The sequence below is a fragment of the Oncorhynchus clarkii genome, unplaced genomic scaffold (assembly GCF_045791955.1).
Source record: "Oncorhynchus clarkii lewisi isolate Uvic-CL-2024 unplaced genomic scaffold, UVic_Ocla_1.0 unplaced_contig_458_pilon_pilon, whole genome shotgun sequence".
Taxonomy (NCBI): domain Eukaryota; kingdom Metazoa; phylum Chordata; class Actinopteri; order Salmoniformes; family Salmonidae; genus Oncorhynchus; species Oncorhynchus clarkii.
The window spans coordinates 126,322-141,983 of NW_027257958.1; the positions used below are offsets into that span (position 1 = coordinate 126,322).

At 38.4% G+C, this 15,662-nt stretch overlaps 1 protein-coding gene across 2 annotated transcripts; it reads left to right on the forward strand.

Moving 5' to 3' along the window:
• Window positions 1–3,498: 3,498 nt before the first annotated feature.
• On the forward strand, window positions 3,499–14,525 carry LOC139394269 (zinc finger protein 180-like). 2 transcript variants are annotated; one of them, XM_071142298.1, is made up of 4 exons: window positions 3,499–3,901; window positions 13,249–13,777; window positions 13,862–14,041; window positions 14,441–14,525. In XM_071142298.1, exons 1-4 carry the CDS (start codon window positions 3,499–3,501, stop codon window positions 14,523–14,525), a joined length of 1,197 nt encoding a protein of 398 aa, XP_070998399.1. The 2 variants fall into 2 exon arrangements, with proteins under 2 accessions (XP_070998399.1, XP_070998398.1); XM_071142297.1 differs by lacking the exon at window positions 14,441–14,525 and having other exon boundaries at window positions 13,249–14,213.
• Window positions 14,526–15,662: the final 1,137 nt, after the last annotated feature.

The window sequence follows — 15,662 nt, forward strand, 5'->3', positions numbered from 1 at the left end:
TACAAAATTATTTTAAACTGGAAGAACTTGTCCCGATTGGTGTTTTTAAATCACTGATGAAGGACATTGAGGCTGATTCCCTGACCTGTCAATGTTTTTAATTTGCTGTTTTATATTCTTGTGAATTCAATGGTTTTTACTAGATTACTTGTAGTTTTTCATGTTGTCTGTCTGTAATTTTTTTTGTAATGACTTGGTGCTGCCTATCTTGGCCAGGGTGCTCTTGAAAAAGAGATTTTAATCTCAATGAGCCCTTCCTTGTTAAATAAAGGTAAAAATACATTTAAGTGGATTGCAACACCGCCCCCTTTGGCAGTTCTATCTTGGCGGAAAATGTTATAGTTAGCGATGGAGATTTCAGGGTTTTTGGTGGTTTTCCTAAGCCAGGATTCAGACACGGCTAAGACATCCGGGCTAAGACATCAGTGTGCTAAAGCAGTGAGTAAAACAAACTTAGAGAGGAGGCTTCTAATGTTAACATGCATGAAACCAAGGCATTTACGGTTACAGAAGTTAACAAATGAGAGCACCTGGGAGTGGGAGTGGAGCTAGGCACTGCAGGGCCTGGATTCACCTCTACATCACCAGAGGAACAGAGGAGGAGTAGGATAAGGCTAAAGGCTATAAGAACTGGTCGTCTAGCACGTATGGAAGAGAGAGTAAAAGGAGCAGGTTTCTGGGCACGATAGCATAGATTCAAGGCATAGTGTGCAGATAAAGGTAAGGTAGGATGTGAATACATTGAAGGTAAACCTAGGCATTGAGTAATGATGAGAGAGATACAGTCTCTAGAGACGTTTAAACCAGGTGATATCATTGCATACGTAGGAGGTGGAACAACATGGTTGGTTAAGGCATATTGAGCAGGGCTGGAGGCTCTACAGTGAAATAAGACAGTAATCACTAACCAGGACAGTAATGGATGAGGCATATTGATATTAGAGAGAGTGTTTGGGCTGGCTGGGGACACGTCGATTCAGACATCTAGCTGGGCCGGGGGTAGCAAGCTAGCAGAAGGCTATCGGGTCGAGGCTAACAAGCTAGCAGAAGATGTAGGAAGTCTGTTTATAGCCCCCTCGTGCATTTCCTTTGGTAGACCAGTCGTGATGGATTAGTGGGGCTCCGTGTGGTAAAGGGCACCAGTCCAATTGGCAAAATAGGTATAGTGGCCCAAGAAATTGTCCGATGGATCTATTCAGCTAGCAGCCGATACGCTCTGGACAGCTAACTTTAGCGGGCCGCAGGGGCTAATTTGGCTAACAGTTGAGAAAAACTCAGCAGATGTACCATCAGTCCCAGGAGACATATTATTTCTAAGGTGTTCAATAGCATAAATTATCTCAACAACTATAATAAGGTCATCACACTGTTTCCTTGTCAGCCCACCAATTGATTTCACATCCCCCAGAGAGTCAAAAAAAAAAAAAATAGTTGTGGAAATCTCACAGTACTTAGAACTATAAAATTCCTGTAGAAGTTGGAACTAAAGTTAGAGACTAATTTGGGTTCGTCTGTGATGAGACCATTAATATTTAATTGTTGAATTGTATTATTTTTAAGAGTGGTCTTTTTCTAACCTGAAAAAAAAAAGATGAATTTTGTTCATCCTCTTCCAGACACTTCTTCCTAGATCTGACGAAGGCTTCCTCTGCTTTCAGTTTATACATATCATCCAACTTGTGTTGTAGCTCAAACAGAACAGATTTGTCCTCCTCTGAGAGACTTTCAACAGACTTTTGAACGAGACAGGTGATCTTTGTAATTATACTTTCTTAATAAGCTCTCCTCGTCTTGGCAAGAATACTCTCATATATTCTTAAATATTTTCCAACCTCATATTTAAAAGGTTGCTAGTATACTCTTCTTTAAAAAAAACAATTATTTATTTATTATTGTTTTTTAAAACTTTTTTTTACTAATAACAAATCAATACAGGAAGTACATGTGGGAACACAAGTATCTATAAATAATATACAAAGGACAATTGGGCTGGGGGCGGAGCTAGGGGCGAGGGGCGGGGCTAGCGGCAGGGCCAGGGAGGTATAATATCACATTACACAAAGACCTTAAGGGACATACATACATTTATAATTCTAATAGCTTTTTTTGTTAGTAGAGTATTAAATTGTCTGAAAATACAGTTCAATTTATTTTGGTAAGGTAAGAAAATGTGGTGTTTTGTTTGTAAATTTACATTTGGGAATATGAAATTTGTCCAAAAGAATAATTAAATTAATTACATAAAATTGTTTCAGCTTATTTCTATCATAAATAAAGAATCCAAGCAGTACATCTCTCCATAATAGTGTAACATCTTCATAAATGTGTTCAATTATAAACCAACTGATGTCTTACCACAGATTCCTTACATGAATACAATGCCAAAAAAGATACAACACTGTTTCATTACAAAAGGTACAATTTGAGTTGATGTTTATTTTTAAACTTCTTTAAAAAGTGGTTGGCAGGATAATAATATTTATGAATAATTTAAAAAGAAACTTCCTGAATTTTGTTAATAAGTAGGTATGTGTGTGGCAAAATAAAGACTTTCTTCCAACAGATATTATCAATAAATTCGTTCCAATAAGGAATGACATAAGGTGTGGACACAACATCCTGCTGAAACAAGGTTCGTATCGCTCTGTTGTTGTATGGACCAAAAGAGAAACACATCTTTCCTACTGATGAGTCAACAGGGTCAAGGGAAGGTAGGCTCTGAGGGTCAGGTCTTGACACGTTCCTGAATAACATAGCAACACCCGAGGGAATGGCATCTAAAACAATTGCAAAATCTTTAGGTGTTACAGGGACCTTGTGAAGTGATCAGAATTCCTTATAACTGCGTAAAAGACCCTCTGCATTTACCAGTTGACTCACCAATAGGATATTATTTCGGAACCAATACCACAATACAATTACACAAGGACCTTAAGGGGCATACATATACTTACAATATGAACTCAGTAGCACAGACTAGATCCATATGACGTTGAGAAATAGTGAATTGTGGGAAGTTTAGAAGATACCTTGTTTGTTCTTATAGGTAACCAGATCATGACTGCAACTAATGTACTAAGTCTTTAACCACACAGTGTTGTAACATTGGGGAGTAAAAACTCCTGCTTCCTACGCTTTAACATTTTGGCAGAAAATAAAATATACATTTTCCCTCAACTGCGTTACCGCCTCCAGTCAGCAGATGGCGGTCTGAGACTTTAAGGCGATGCTGTTGGTGTGACGTATAATCTAGTGGACGGAACTTTCTTTCTTTCAACAGCAGCAACAGTTAGTCAGACACCTCGGTAGCTTGATAAACAAAATAGCCGAACCAATACATTACTTTAGACGCTTTAGTGTATATTAGCCACTGTGTTTTAAACCCACTTCTATCGTCTAGTTAGTTATCCGATTTAATTTCATATTTACGGTGTTGTTATTAGTCAGCTAGCGGGCTGGTTAAGTTAGCTAGGCTAATGCTATCTAACATCCCCGACCATGAGTTCACAAAGCTACTCTCCTCCTGCTGAAGAAGAGGAGGTCTGCTGGACGGAGAAAGAAGCTCTCGTGAAAGAGGAGGAGGAAGAGGAGGCTGTTACAGTACAAAAACAAGTAGAGGGTGAGGCTGTTACAGTGAAAGAAGAAGAGAAAGACGTTTCAGTGAAAGACGAGGAAGACGCGTTCAGAGTGAAAGAGGAGGAGGATGTTACAGTAAAAGAAGAGGAGGAAGAGAAAGAGGAGGATGTAGGGGAGGAGGGGGAGATGACTGTCACATCGAAAAAGGAGGAGGAAACTGGATATCTGAGCCCGGTTTCCCAAAAGCAACTCAAGGCGTCCAATGGTTCTAACGGTGAACTTAGCAGTAATATGGTTTTGAGAAAACGGGCCCCGATTAACACTAGTAAGTACTGTCTTAAAAACTTAGACACAAACTCTGCAGTTGTTGAACTGATGTTTGGTGTCAAAGGGGAAATCTGTAGTTGCTATATCCATATTTGGACTTTTAAATTATTTATTTATAGCCATTGATTCTTGAAGAATATAACACATGCCTCATGAGCTTAGTTCAACTGTTGTACCCCATCAGAACCCAAATAAGCTTTTTTTACTCCAATGTTTAGAAACAATGTAAATCAACCTCGTGAAGAAGTTCAGACATCTTGGCATAACAGTTATAAGGTGTTGGCTTGACAGTCACTGGACCCAGGTTTGAGTCCCGCTCAGGGCTCCCCCTGAATTCACTACACTATGAGTACAAGGACTGGCCGTCCATAAGGTCAAAATAATAGTTTTAACCAGGTTTCTAGGCTTGATAGTGCCCTTATTACAAACAGTGGCGTTATACAAGCTTATGTTTTGGTTTCTGGTGGGGTAATACGGTTGAATCATTTGAGTAATTTACAAGTTATACAGTATATGGGTCTTTCCATAACTACCCGTGTAGATTTCCTGTGTGGGTCAAATTGTCTAGGATATATAGTATATTCTAGAATTCATCCATGATGTCATAATGATAGTTTAACCAGGTTTCTAGGATATATAGTATATTTTAGAATTCATCCATGAAGTCATAATGATAGTTTAACCAGGTTTCTAGGCTATATAGCATATTCTAGAATTCATCCATGAGGTCATAATGATAGTTTAACCAGGTTTCTAGGATATATAGTATATTTTAGAATTCATCCATGAAGTCATAATGATAGTTTAACCAGGTTTCTAGGATATATAGTATATTCTAGAATTACCAGTGTAGATTTCCTGTGGGGGTCAAGTTGTTAGAGCTGTTGATAAGTCATTGTATAATATTCAGACATTTTTTTTAAGGGTTGACCGTAGTCTACTGGTCGATTGTTCTGTTGATGGGCTGTTTTGTTGACCGTGATTTATTTTTGTAGAGCAGTCGCAAATACGTTATATATACAACATTTTGTGGAAACAGCTATTCTAATTTGTGGATTCAGCTATTTCAGCCACATCCGTTGCTGACTGGTGAATAACATCGAGAACACAGCCGTGCAATTTCCATAGACAAACACTGGTAGTAGAATGGCCTTACTGAAGAGCTCTTCCTTTAAATGTAGCACCATCATGGGATGCAACCTTTCCATAGACAAACACTGGTAGTAGAATGGCCTTACTGAAGAGCTCTTCCATTAAATGTAGCACCATCATGGGATGCAACCTTTCCATAGACAAACACTGGTAGTAGAATGGCCTTACTGAAGAGCTCTTCCTTTAAATGTAGCACCATCATGGGATGCAACCTTTCCAACAAGTCAGTTTGTCAAATTTCTGCCCTGTTAGAGCTGTCTCGGGTCAACTGTAAGTGCTGTTATTGTGAAGTGGAAACCTCTAGGAGCAACAACGGCTCAGCCGCTAAGTGGTAGGCCACACAAGGTCACAGAACGGGACCGCCGAGCGTTCCAAACTGCCTGTGGAAGCAACGTCAGCACAAGAACTGTTCGTCGGGAGCTTCATGAAATGGGTTTGCATGGCACAGCAGTCTCACACAAGCCTAAGATCACCATGCGCAATGCCAAACGTCGGCTTGGTGTAAAGCTCGCCGCCATTGGACTCTGGAGCAGAGTGATGAATCCCCATTTCACCATCTGGCAGTCCGACGGATGAATCTGGGTTTAGCGGATGCCAGGAGAACCTGTCTGAATGCATAGTTCATTAAACTGTCAAGTTTGGTGGAAGAGGAATAATGATCTGGGGATGTTTTTTCATGGTTCGGGCCCTTTAGTTCCAGTGAAGGGAAATCTTAGTGCTACAGCATTCTGACATTCTAGATGATTCTGTGCTTCCAACAGTTTTGGGAACAGTTTGTGGAAGGCTCTTTCCTGTTGCAGCATGACAATGCCCCCTGTGCATAAAGCGAAATCCAAACAGAATTGGTTTGTCGAGGTTTGGTGTGGATGAACTTGACTTGCCTGCACAGAGCCCTGATCTCAACACCATCAAACACCTTAGGGATGAATTGGTCTTAGCTTAATTGCCTAAGAAAATTGAGGAGAGAGCAAACCCCAACTTCATTAGGTCCATAATCAATTGCCTAACTGTTGAATATACCAGTCAAAATTTGGACACACCTACTCATTCAATGCTTTTTCTCTATTTTTACTATTTTCTACATTGTAAATTAATAGTGAAGACATCAAAACTATGAAATAACACATATGGAATCAAGTAGTAACCAAAAAAGTGTTAAACACATCAAATTATATTTATATTTTCAACTCTTCAAAGCAGCCACCCTTTGCCTTGATGACAGCGTTGCACACTATTGGCATTTTCTCAACCAGCTTCATGAGGTACCTGGAATGCATTTCAATTAACAGGTGTGCCTTGTTAAGTTAATTTGTGGAATTTCTTCCCTTCTTAATGTGTTTGAACAAATCAGTTGTGTTGTGACAAGGTAGGGGTGGTATAGCCCTATTTTGTAAACGACCAAGTCCATATTATGGCAAGAACAGCTCAAATAAGCAAAGAGAAATGACAGTCCATCATTACTTTAAGACATGACTGTCAGTCAATCCGGAAAACTTTGAAAGTTTCTTCAAGTGCAGTCGCAAAAACCATCAAGCACAATGATGAAACTGTCTCTCATGAGGACCCGCCACAGGAAAGGAAGACCCAGAGTTACCTCTGCTGCAGAGGATAAGTTCATTAGAGTTACCAGCCTCAGAAATTGCAGACCAAATAAATACTTCACAGTTCAAGTAACAGACTCATCTCAACATCAACTGTTCAGAGGAGATTGTGTGAAATCAGGCCTTAATGGTCGAATTGCTGCAAAGAAACCACTACTAAATAACACCAATAACAAGAAGAAGATACTTACTTGGGCCAAGAAATACGAGCAATGAACAGTAGACCGGTGGAAATCTGTCCTGATGAGTCCAAATTTGAGATTGTTGGTTCCAACCGCTGTGTCTTTGTGAGATGCAGAGTAGGTGAATGGATGATCTCCGCATGTGTGGTTCCCACCGTGAAGCATGGAGGAGGAGGTGTGATGGAGTGGGGGTGCTTTGCTGGTGACACTATTGGTGATTTCTTCAGAAGTCATGGCACACTTAACAGCATGGCTAAAATAGCAATGCGCCATCCCATCTGGCTTTCGCTTAGTGGGACTATCATTTGTTTTTCAACAGGACAATGACCCAAAACACACCTCCAGGCTGTGTAAGGGCTATTTGACCAAGAAGGAGACCTGGCCTCCATAACCACCCGACCTCAACGCAATTGAGATGGTTTGGGATAAGCTGGACTGCAGAGTGAAGAAAAAGCAGCCAACAAGTGCTCAGCATATGTGGGAACTCCTTCAAGACTGTTGGAAAAGCATTCCAGGTGACAACCTCATGAAGAGTGAGAGAATGCAAAGCTCTCATGAAGGCAAAGGGTGGCTACTTTAAAGAATCTAAAATATGTTTTGATTTGTTGAACACTTTTCTTGGTAATTACCTGATTCCATATGTGTTATTTCATAGTTTTGATGCCTTCACTGTTATTCTACAATGTAGAAAATAGTAAAAAATAAATAAAGAAAAACCCTTGAATGAGTAGGCGCGTTCAAACTTTTGACTGGTACTGTACTTTTGAGGAAAATAGGCAGTGTTCTCGACTCAAACCCTGACTTTTATAAAGGATTTTCTGACGATTCGCTTAGCAACCACGTGACACAGCGTGACAACCTGAACATGATTGGTCGACAGTCTATTGGACTAGCCCGTTTACTTTGGATCACGTGATGCAGTTAGCCTCAGTTAGTCCCTTGCTTGTGGCTATTTAAATTCCTGCTGTTTGTTTTGGCAACAAACTGTAAATCACCGTGAGATGACATCATCACTGTCTGTGAATTATTATTATTACAGATGACTGGGGAAGCAGACTATCTAGAGCACGTCCCCGTGAGATGACATCATCACTGTATGTGAATTAAATGTCTGGCTTCTAAAAAAACTGTTCACCATCTGGGACCATTCAACAGTCTAGATTTACCAGGTTATTACTAAATAAACTGTTCACCATCTGGGACCATTCAACAGTCTAGATTTACCAGGTTATTACTAAATAAACTGTTCACCATCTGGGACCATTCAACAGTCTAGATTTACCAGGTTATTACTTCTAAATAAACTGTTCACCATCTGGGACCATTCAACAGTCTAGATTTACCAGGTTATTACTAAATAAACTGTTCACCATCTGGGACCATTCAACAGTCTAGATTTACCAGGATATTACTAAATAAACTGTTCACCATCTGGGACCATTCAACAGTCTAGATTTACCAGGGTATTACTAAATAAACTGTTCACCATCTGGGACCATTCAACAGTCTAGATTTACCAGGATATTACTAAATAAACTGTTCACCATCTGGGACCATTCAACAGTCTAGATTTACCAGGTTATTACTAAATAAACTGTTCACCATCTAGGACCATTCAACAGTCTAGATTTACCAGGTTATTACTAAATAAACTGTTCACCATCTGGGACCATTCAACAGTCTAGATTTACCAGGTTATTACTAAATAAACTGTTCACCATCTGGGACCATTCAACAGCCTAGATTTACCAGGTTATTACTAAATAAACTGTTCACCATCTGGGACCATTCAACAGTCTAGATTTACCAGGTTATTACTAAATAAACTGTTCACCATCTGGGACCATTCAACAGTCTAGATTTACCAGGTTATTACTAAATAAACTGTTCACCATCTGGGACCATTCAACAGTCTAGATTTACCAGGTTATTACTAAATAAACTGTTCACCATCTTGGACCATTCAACAGTCTAGATTTACCAGGTTATTACTAAATAAACTGTTCACCATCTGGGACCATTCAACAGTCTAGATTTACCAGGTTATTACTAAATAAACTGTTCACCATCTGGGACCATTCAACAATCTAGATTTACCAGGTTATTACTAAATAAACTGTTCACCATCTGGGACCATTCAACAGTCTAGATTTACCAGGTTATTACTTCTAAATAAACTGTTCAACATCTGGGACCATTCAACAGTCTAGATTTACCAGGTTATTACTAAATAAACTGTTCACCATCTGGGACCATTCAACAGTCTAGATTTACCAGGTTATTACTAAATAAACTGTTCACCATCTGGGACCATTCAACAGTCTAGATTTACCAGGTTATTACTAAATAAACTGTTCACCATCTGGGACCATTCAACAGTCTAGATTTACCAGGTTATTACTAAATAAACTGTTCACCATCTGGGACCATTCAACAGTCTAGATTTACCAGGTTGTTACTTCTAAATAAACTGTTCACCATCTGGGACCATTCAACAGTCTAGATTTACCAGGTTATTACTAAATAAACTGTTCACCATCTGGGACCATTCAACAGTCTAGATTTACCAGGATATTACTAAATAAACTGTTCACCATCTGGGACCATTCAACAGTCTAGATTTACCAGGATATTACTAAATAAACTGTTCACCATCTGGGACCATTCAACAGTCTAGATTTACCAGGTTATTACTAAATAAACTGTTCACCATCTGGGACCATTCAACAGTCTAGATTTACCAGGTTATTACTTCTAAATAAACTGTTCACCATCTGGGACCATTCAACAGTCTAGATTTACCAGGTTATTACTAAATAAACTGTTCACCATCTGGGACCATTCAACAGTCTAGATTTACCAGGTTATTACTAAATAAACTGTTCACCATCTGGGACCATTCAACAGTCTAGATTTACCAGGTTATTACTAAATAAACTGTTCACCATCTGGGACCATTCAACAGTCTAGATTTACCAGGTTATTGCTAAATAAACTGTTCACCATCTGGGACCATTCAACAGTCTAGATTTACCAGGTTATTACTAAATAAACTGTTCACCATCTGGGACCATTCAACAGTCTAGATTTACCAGGTTATTACTTCTAAATAAACTGTTCACCATCTGGGACCATTCAACAGTCTAGATTTACCAGGTTATTACTAAATAAACTGTTCACCATCTGGGACCATTCAACAGCCTAGATTTACCAGGTTATTACTAAATATACTGTTCACCATCTGGGACCATTCAACAGTCTAGATTTACCAGGTTATTACTAAATAAACTGTTCACCATCTGGGACCATTCAACAATCTAGATTTACCAGGGTATTACTAAATAAACTGTTCACCATCTGGGACCATTCAACAGTCTAGATTTACCAGGTTATTACTTCTAAATAAACTGTTCACCATCTGGGACCATTCAACAGTCTAGATTTACCAGGATATTACTAAATAAACTGTTCACCATCTGGGACCATTCAACAGTCTAGATTTACCAGGTTATTACTTCTAAATAAACTGTTCACCATCTGGGACCATTCAACAGTCTAGATTTACCAGGATATTACTAAATAAACTGTTCACCATCTGGGACCATTCAACAGTCTAGATTTACCAGGTTATTACTTCTAAATAAACTGTTCACCATCTGGGACCATTCAACAGTCTAGATTTACCAGGTTATTACTAAATAAACTGTTCACCATCTGGGACCATTCAACAGCCTAGATTTACCAGGTTATTACTAAATAAACTGTTCACCATCTTGGACCATTCAACAGTCTAGATTTACCAGGTTATTACTAAATAAACTGTTCACCATCTGGGACCATTCAACAGTCTAGATTTACCAGGTTATTACTTCTAAATAAACTGTTCACCATCTGGGACCATTCAACAGTCTAGATTTACCAGGTTATTACTAAATAAACTGTTCACCATCTGGGACCATTCAACAGTCTAGATTTACCAGGATATTACTAAATAAACTGTTCACCATCTGGGTCTAGATTTACCAGGGTATTACTAAATAAACTGTTCACCATTGGGACCATTCAACAGTCTAGATTTACCAGGGTATTACTAAATAAACTGTTCACCATCTGGGACCATTCAACAGCCTAGATTTACCAGGTTATTACTAAATAAACTGTTCACCATCTGGGACCATTCAACAGTCTAGATTTACCAGGTTATTACTTCTAAATAAACTGTTCACCATCTGGGACCATTCAACAGTCTAGATTTACCAGGTTATTACTAAATAAACTGTTCACCATCTGGGACCATTCAACAGTCTAGATTTACCAGGATATTACTAAATAAACTGTTCACCATCTGGGACCATTCAACAGTCTAGATTTACCAGGTTATTACTAAATAAACTGTTCACCATCTGGGACCATTCAACAGTCTAGATTTACCAGGTTATTACTTCTAAATAAACTGTTCACCATCTGGGACCATTCAACAGTCTAGATTTACCAGGTTATTACTAAATAAACTGTTCACCATCTGGGACCATTCAACAGTCTAGATTTACCAGGGTATTACTAAATAAACTGTTCACCATCTGGGACCATTCAACAGCCTAGATTTACCAGGTTATTACTAAATAAACTGTTCACCATCTGGGACCATTCAACAGTCTAGATTTACCAGGTTATTACTAAATAAACTGTTCACCATCTGGGACCATTCAACAGTTTAGATTTACCAGGTTAATACTTGTTGGGGTTCTCATAGGCTTACAATTGTTGTTTTGATTGTTGCTTGAACAGTCGCTAAGATAATATTTGGTTGTGATATTTGCAAAATACCTATTTTTGATGCAGCAGTTGTTAGCTTGAATGCTAACGCTCATTGACAGGCTGGTAGCAAAGCTAACCAAAGAGCATTTTCCTCAGACATGATATTAAGCAGGACATTCAAAGGAGCCTGTGAAATGCGCTCATAGGCAACCTGTAAATGGAGGCTGTTTTTGCTGTCAGCCTATGAGAACTCTAGACTATTTTTCCCCCACAGTGCGGAATTAGTGACACAGAGCTTAATGTGAGTTTCCTTGAGTAGCATCCTGATCTTGCTCTGATAATGTGTGGTAATATTCGGAATACATTGTGAAAAACAAATACCTTCGCTCACCATTTCTGCCCACACAGATATACTACAACGAGATAACAGATATACTGCAACTGGATAACAGATATACTGCAACTGGATAACAGATATACTACAACTAGATAACAGATATACTACAACTGGATAACAGATATACTGCAACTGGATAACAGATATACTGCAACTAGATAACAGATATACTGCAACTGGATAACAGATATACTGCAACTGGATAACAGATATACTGCAACTGGATAACAGATATACTGCAACTGGATAACAGATATACTGCAACTGGATAACAGATATACTGCAACTGGATAACAGATATACTACAACTAGATAACAGATATACTACAACTGGATAACAGATATACTGCAACTGGATAACAGATATACTGCAACTAGATAACAGATATACTGCAACTGGATAACAGATATACTGCAACTGGATAACAGATATACTACAACGAGATAACAGATATACTGCAACTAGATAACAGATATACTGCAACTAGATAACAGATATACTACATCTATATATACATATATATATATATATATATATATATATATATATATATATTCTACATCCATAACTTGATAACAGATATACTACAAGTAGATAACAAATATACTGCTACTGTTTATATATACTACATCCATAACTAGATAACCCCTCTCTCTCTCTCTCTCTCTCTCTCTCTCTCTCTTTTAAATATATATATATATGGATTATTATTATGGATTATTGACTGAAGCGCGTCAGCTAAACTGAGTTTTTATGGATATAAAGGACATTATCGAACAAAAGTACAATTTGTGATGTATCTGGGACCTTTTGGAGTGCCAACAGAAGAAGACCATCAAAGGTAAGGCATTTATGCATGGTTGAATATGTTTTTCATGCTTTTGTATGCGGGGCGCTGTCCTCAGATAATCGCACGGTTTGCTTTCGCCGTAAAGCCTTTTTGAAATCTGACAGCGGCTGGATTAACAAGAAGTTAAGCTTTATTTTGATGTGTTACACTGATTTTATGAAAGTTAAATATTTATAATTCTTCAGTTTGAATTTCGTTCTCTGCAATTTCACCGGATGTTGACCAGGTGGGATGCTACCATCAGGAAGTTAAGAAAATAGTCAAAGTTTGTGAAAGCTTTTAAATATGAATTACAGACGTAAATTGTTGTACACAATCATGGGTATCATCTTAAGCTCATATAAACAGTGGATTTCTGCTGTTGTGGGCCTTTAACCATCTGTCTGACTTTGTTGTTCACACAGGAGAGAGACCTGACTATCGGGGATCATCTGGAGAGCCTCAACAACATCATGAAGCTGACGAGGCAGAGGAGAGTCCCTTCAGATCAGAACACCTCAAGAAACACCAGCGGAAACCCACAAGGAAGAAACCTCGCCACTGCTCTGACTGTGGAAAGAGATTCACCTCTTCAACAGACCTTAAAAGACATCAGAGAATCCATACAGGAGAGAAATCTTATAGTTGTGATCAATGTGGGAAGAGTTTTAGTGTTACAAGCAGCCTGAAAGCACACCAGAAAACACACACAAGAGAGAAATCTTATAGTTGTGATCAATGTGGGAAGAGTTTTGTTACATCTAGCATTCTGACTACACACCAGAGAACACACACAGGAGAGAAACCTTATAGTTGTGATCAGTGTGGGAAGAGTTTTACTACATCTAACCAGCTGACTATACACCAGAGAATACACACAGGAGAGAAACCTTACCACTGCTCTGACTGTGGAAGGAGTTTTGTTTCTTCCCAATATTTAAAATCACACAAGAGAACACACACAATAGCGAAACCTTACCACTGCTCTGACTGTGGAAAATGTTTTGTTTCTTCACAATATTTAAAATCACACCAGAAAACACACACAGGTGAGAAGCCTTATAGCTGTGATCAATGTGGGAAGAGATTTAGTCACTCAAGCAACCTGATGGTACATTTGAGAACGCACACAGGAGAGAAACCTTATAGCTGTGATCAATGTGGGAAGAGTTTTACTTCATTTAGCCAGCTGACTATACACAAGAGAACACACACAGGAGATAAACCTTACCACTGCGCTGACTGTGGAAAGAGTTTTGTTTCGTCCCAAAATTTAAAATCACACGAGAAAACACACACAGGAGAAAAGCCTTATAGCTGTGATCAATGTGGGAGGAGTTTTACTCACTCAAGGAACATGATATCACACCAGAGAACACACACAGGATAGAAATATTGTGGCTGTAATCAATGCAAGTTCAAACCGCCGAGCTGACATGGTACAAATCTGTCGTTCTGCCCTTGAACAAGGCAGTTAACCCACTGTTCCTAGGCCGTCATTGAAAATAAGAATTTGTTCATAACTGGCTTGCCTAGTTAAATGAAGGTGAAATTAAATACACATTTTGGAAGATGTTTACTCAGGCAAACATCCTGATAGCCCACCAGAGAACACACAGAGAAATCTTATAGCTGTGATCAATGTGGGAAGAGTTACTCTGGTAAAAGATCTCTGATAAAACATCAGAAAGTACATACATGAAAGAGTTGTTTCATGATATCAATGAAATCATGTCACAATGTAGAATGTTTTAACATTGTAGTAGGAGTGTTCTAATGATGTCACAATGTAGAATGTTTTTAACATTGTAGTAGGAGTGTTCTAATGATGTCACAATGTAGAATGTTTTAACATTGTAGTAGGAGTGTTCTAATGATGTCACAATGTAGAATGTTTTAACATTGTAGTAGGAGTATTTTAATGATGTCATAATGTAGAACCCTAAACGTTTGTCCCCTATTCTATTGATTTCAGCATGATATGGATATTAGCCTCATTGGGAAAAATACAGGCTCTGAATTGAAAGAGTACTATTTATATGATTAACATAAACACAAATAAAGTGTTGCGTTTCACTTCCCGCGTTGGCGACCTACTTGAATCAAACTGACACACTTTAAAATGTAGCTAGCTGTTTTCTACAAGTTGTCCTCTAACCAGGGGTGTACACATTATTCCCAGATTCCATGTGGTGTTTGAGCTGTTTTAACAGGACGTGAAACCTCATCTCTCCCCTCTCGCACAATTGATTTCAACTTGATATCGATATGAGTGATGATATTTAAGTGTTGCGTTTCTCTTAGTTTTGGGGACTCCTAAATGTAAATGCATCATTCCAACATGTAGCTGACTGTCTTCTGCAGGTTGTCCTCTAACCAGTGAGGTAAAAGATATCTCCCATTTGCATGTGTTTGTTTACGTTGTGTTAGTTTCAACAGCACTTACAACTTGATTTCCCCCCTAATTGATATCAGTGATGTATTTTCTACTTGTCAAAACAACAGCGTTGTTGGTACTTGTGCAGTTTATAAGGTGCTCGTTTAAAAAAGATACAAGAGATGTGATTAACATGTGGAACATAAATACAAGAGATGTGATTAACATGTGGAACATGTTTGTTTCGATAGTAAATATTATGTTTCGGTTTTCAATGTATCACAAACTGTTTCTGCATATTGGTGATTGATTTTTACACGTTAAAATCGTTTTGACATTGGGGCTATCCCGCCTATCAAAATGTTGTTGAAAAGACGTTAAAAATAAGACTATGCCCGACGTCCAATCTACGTTCGGGTTTAGGTTGAAAGTCGAAAAAACTTTTTTCAGGTGGTTGTTTCA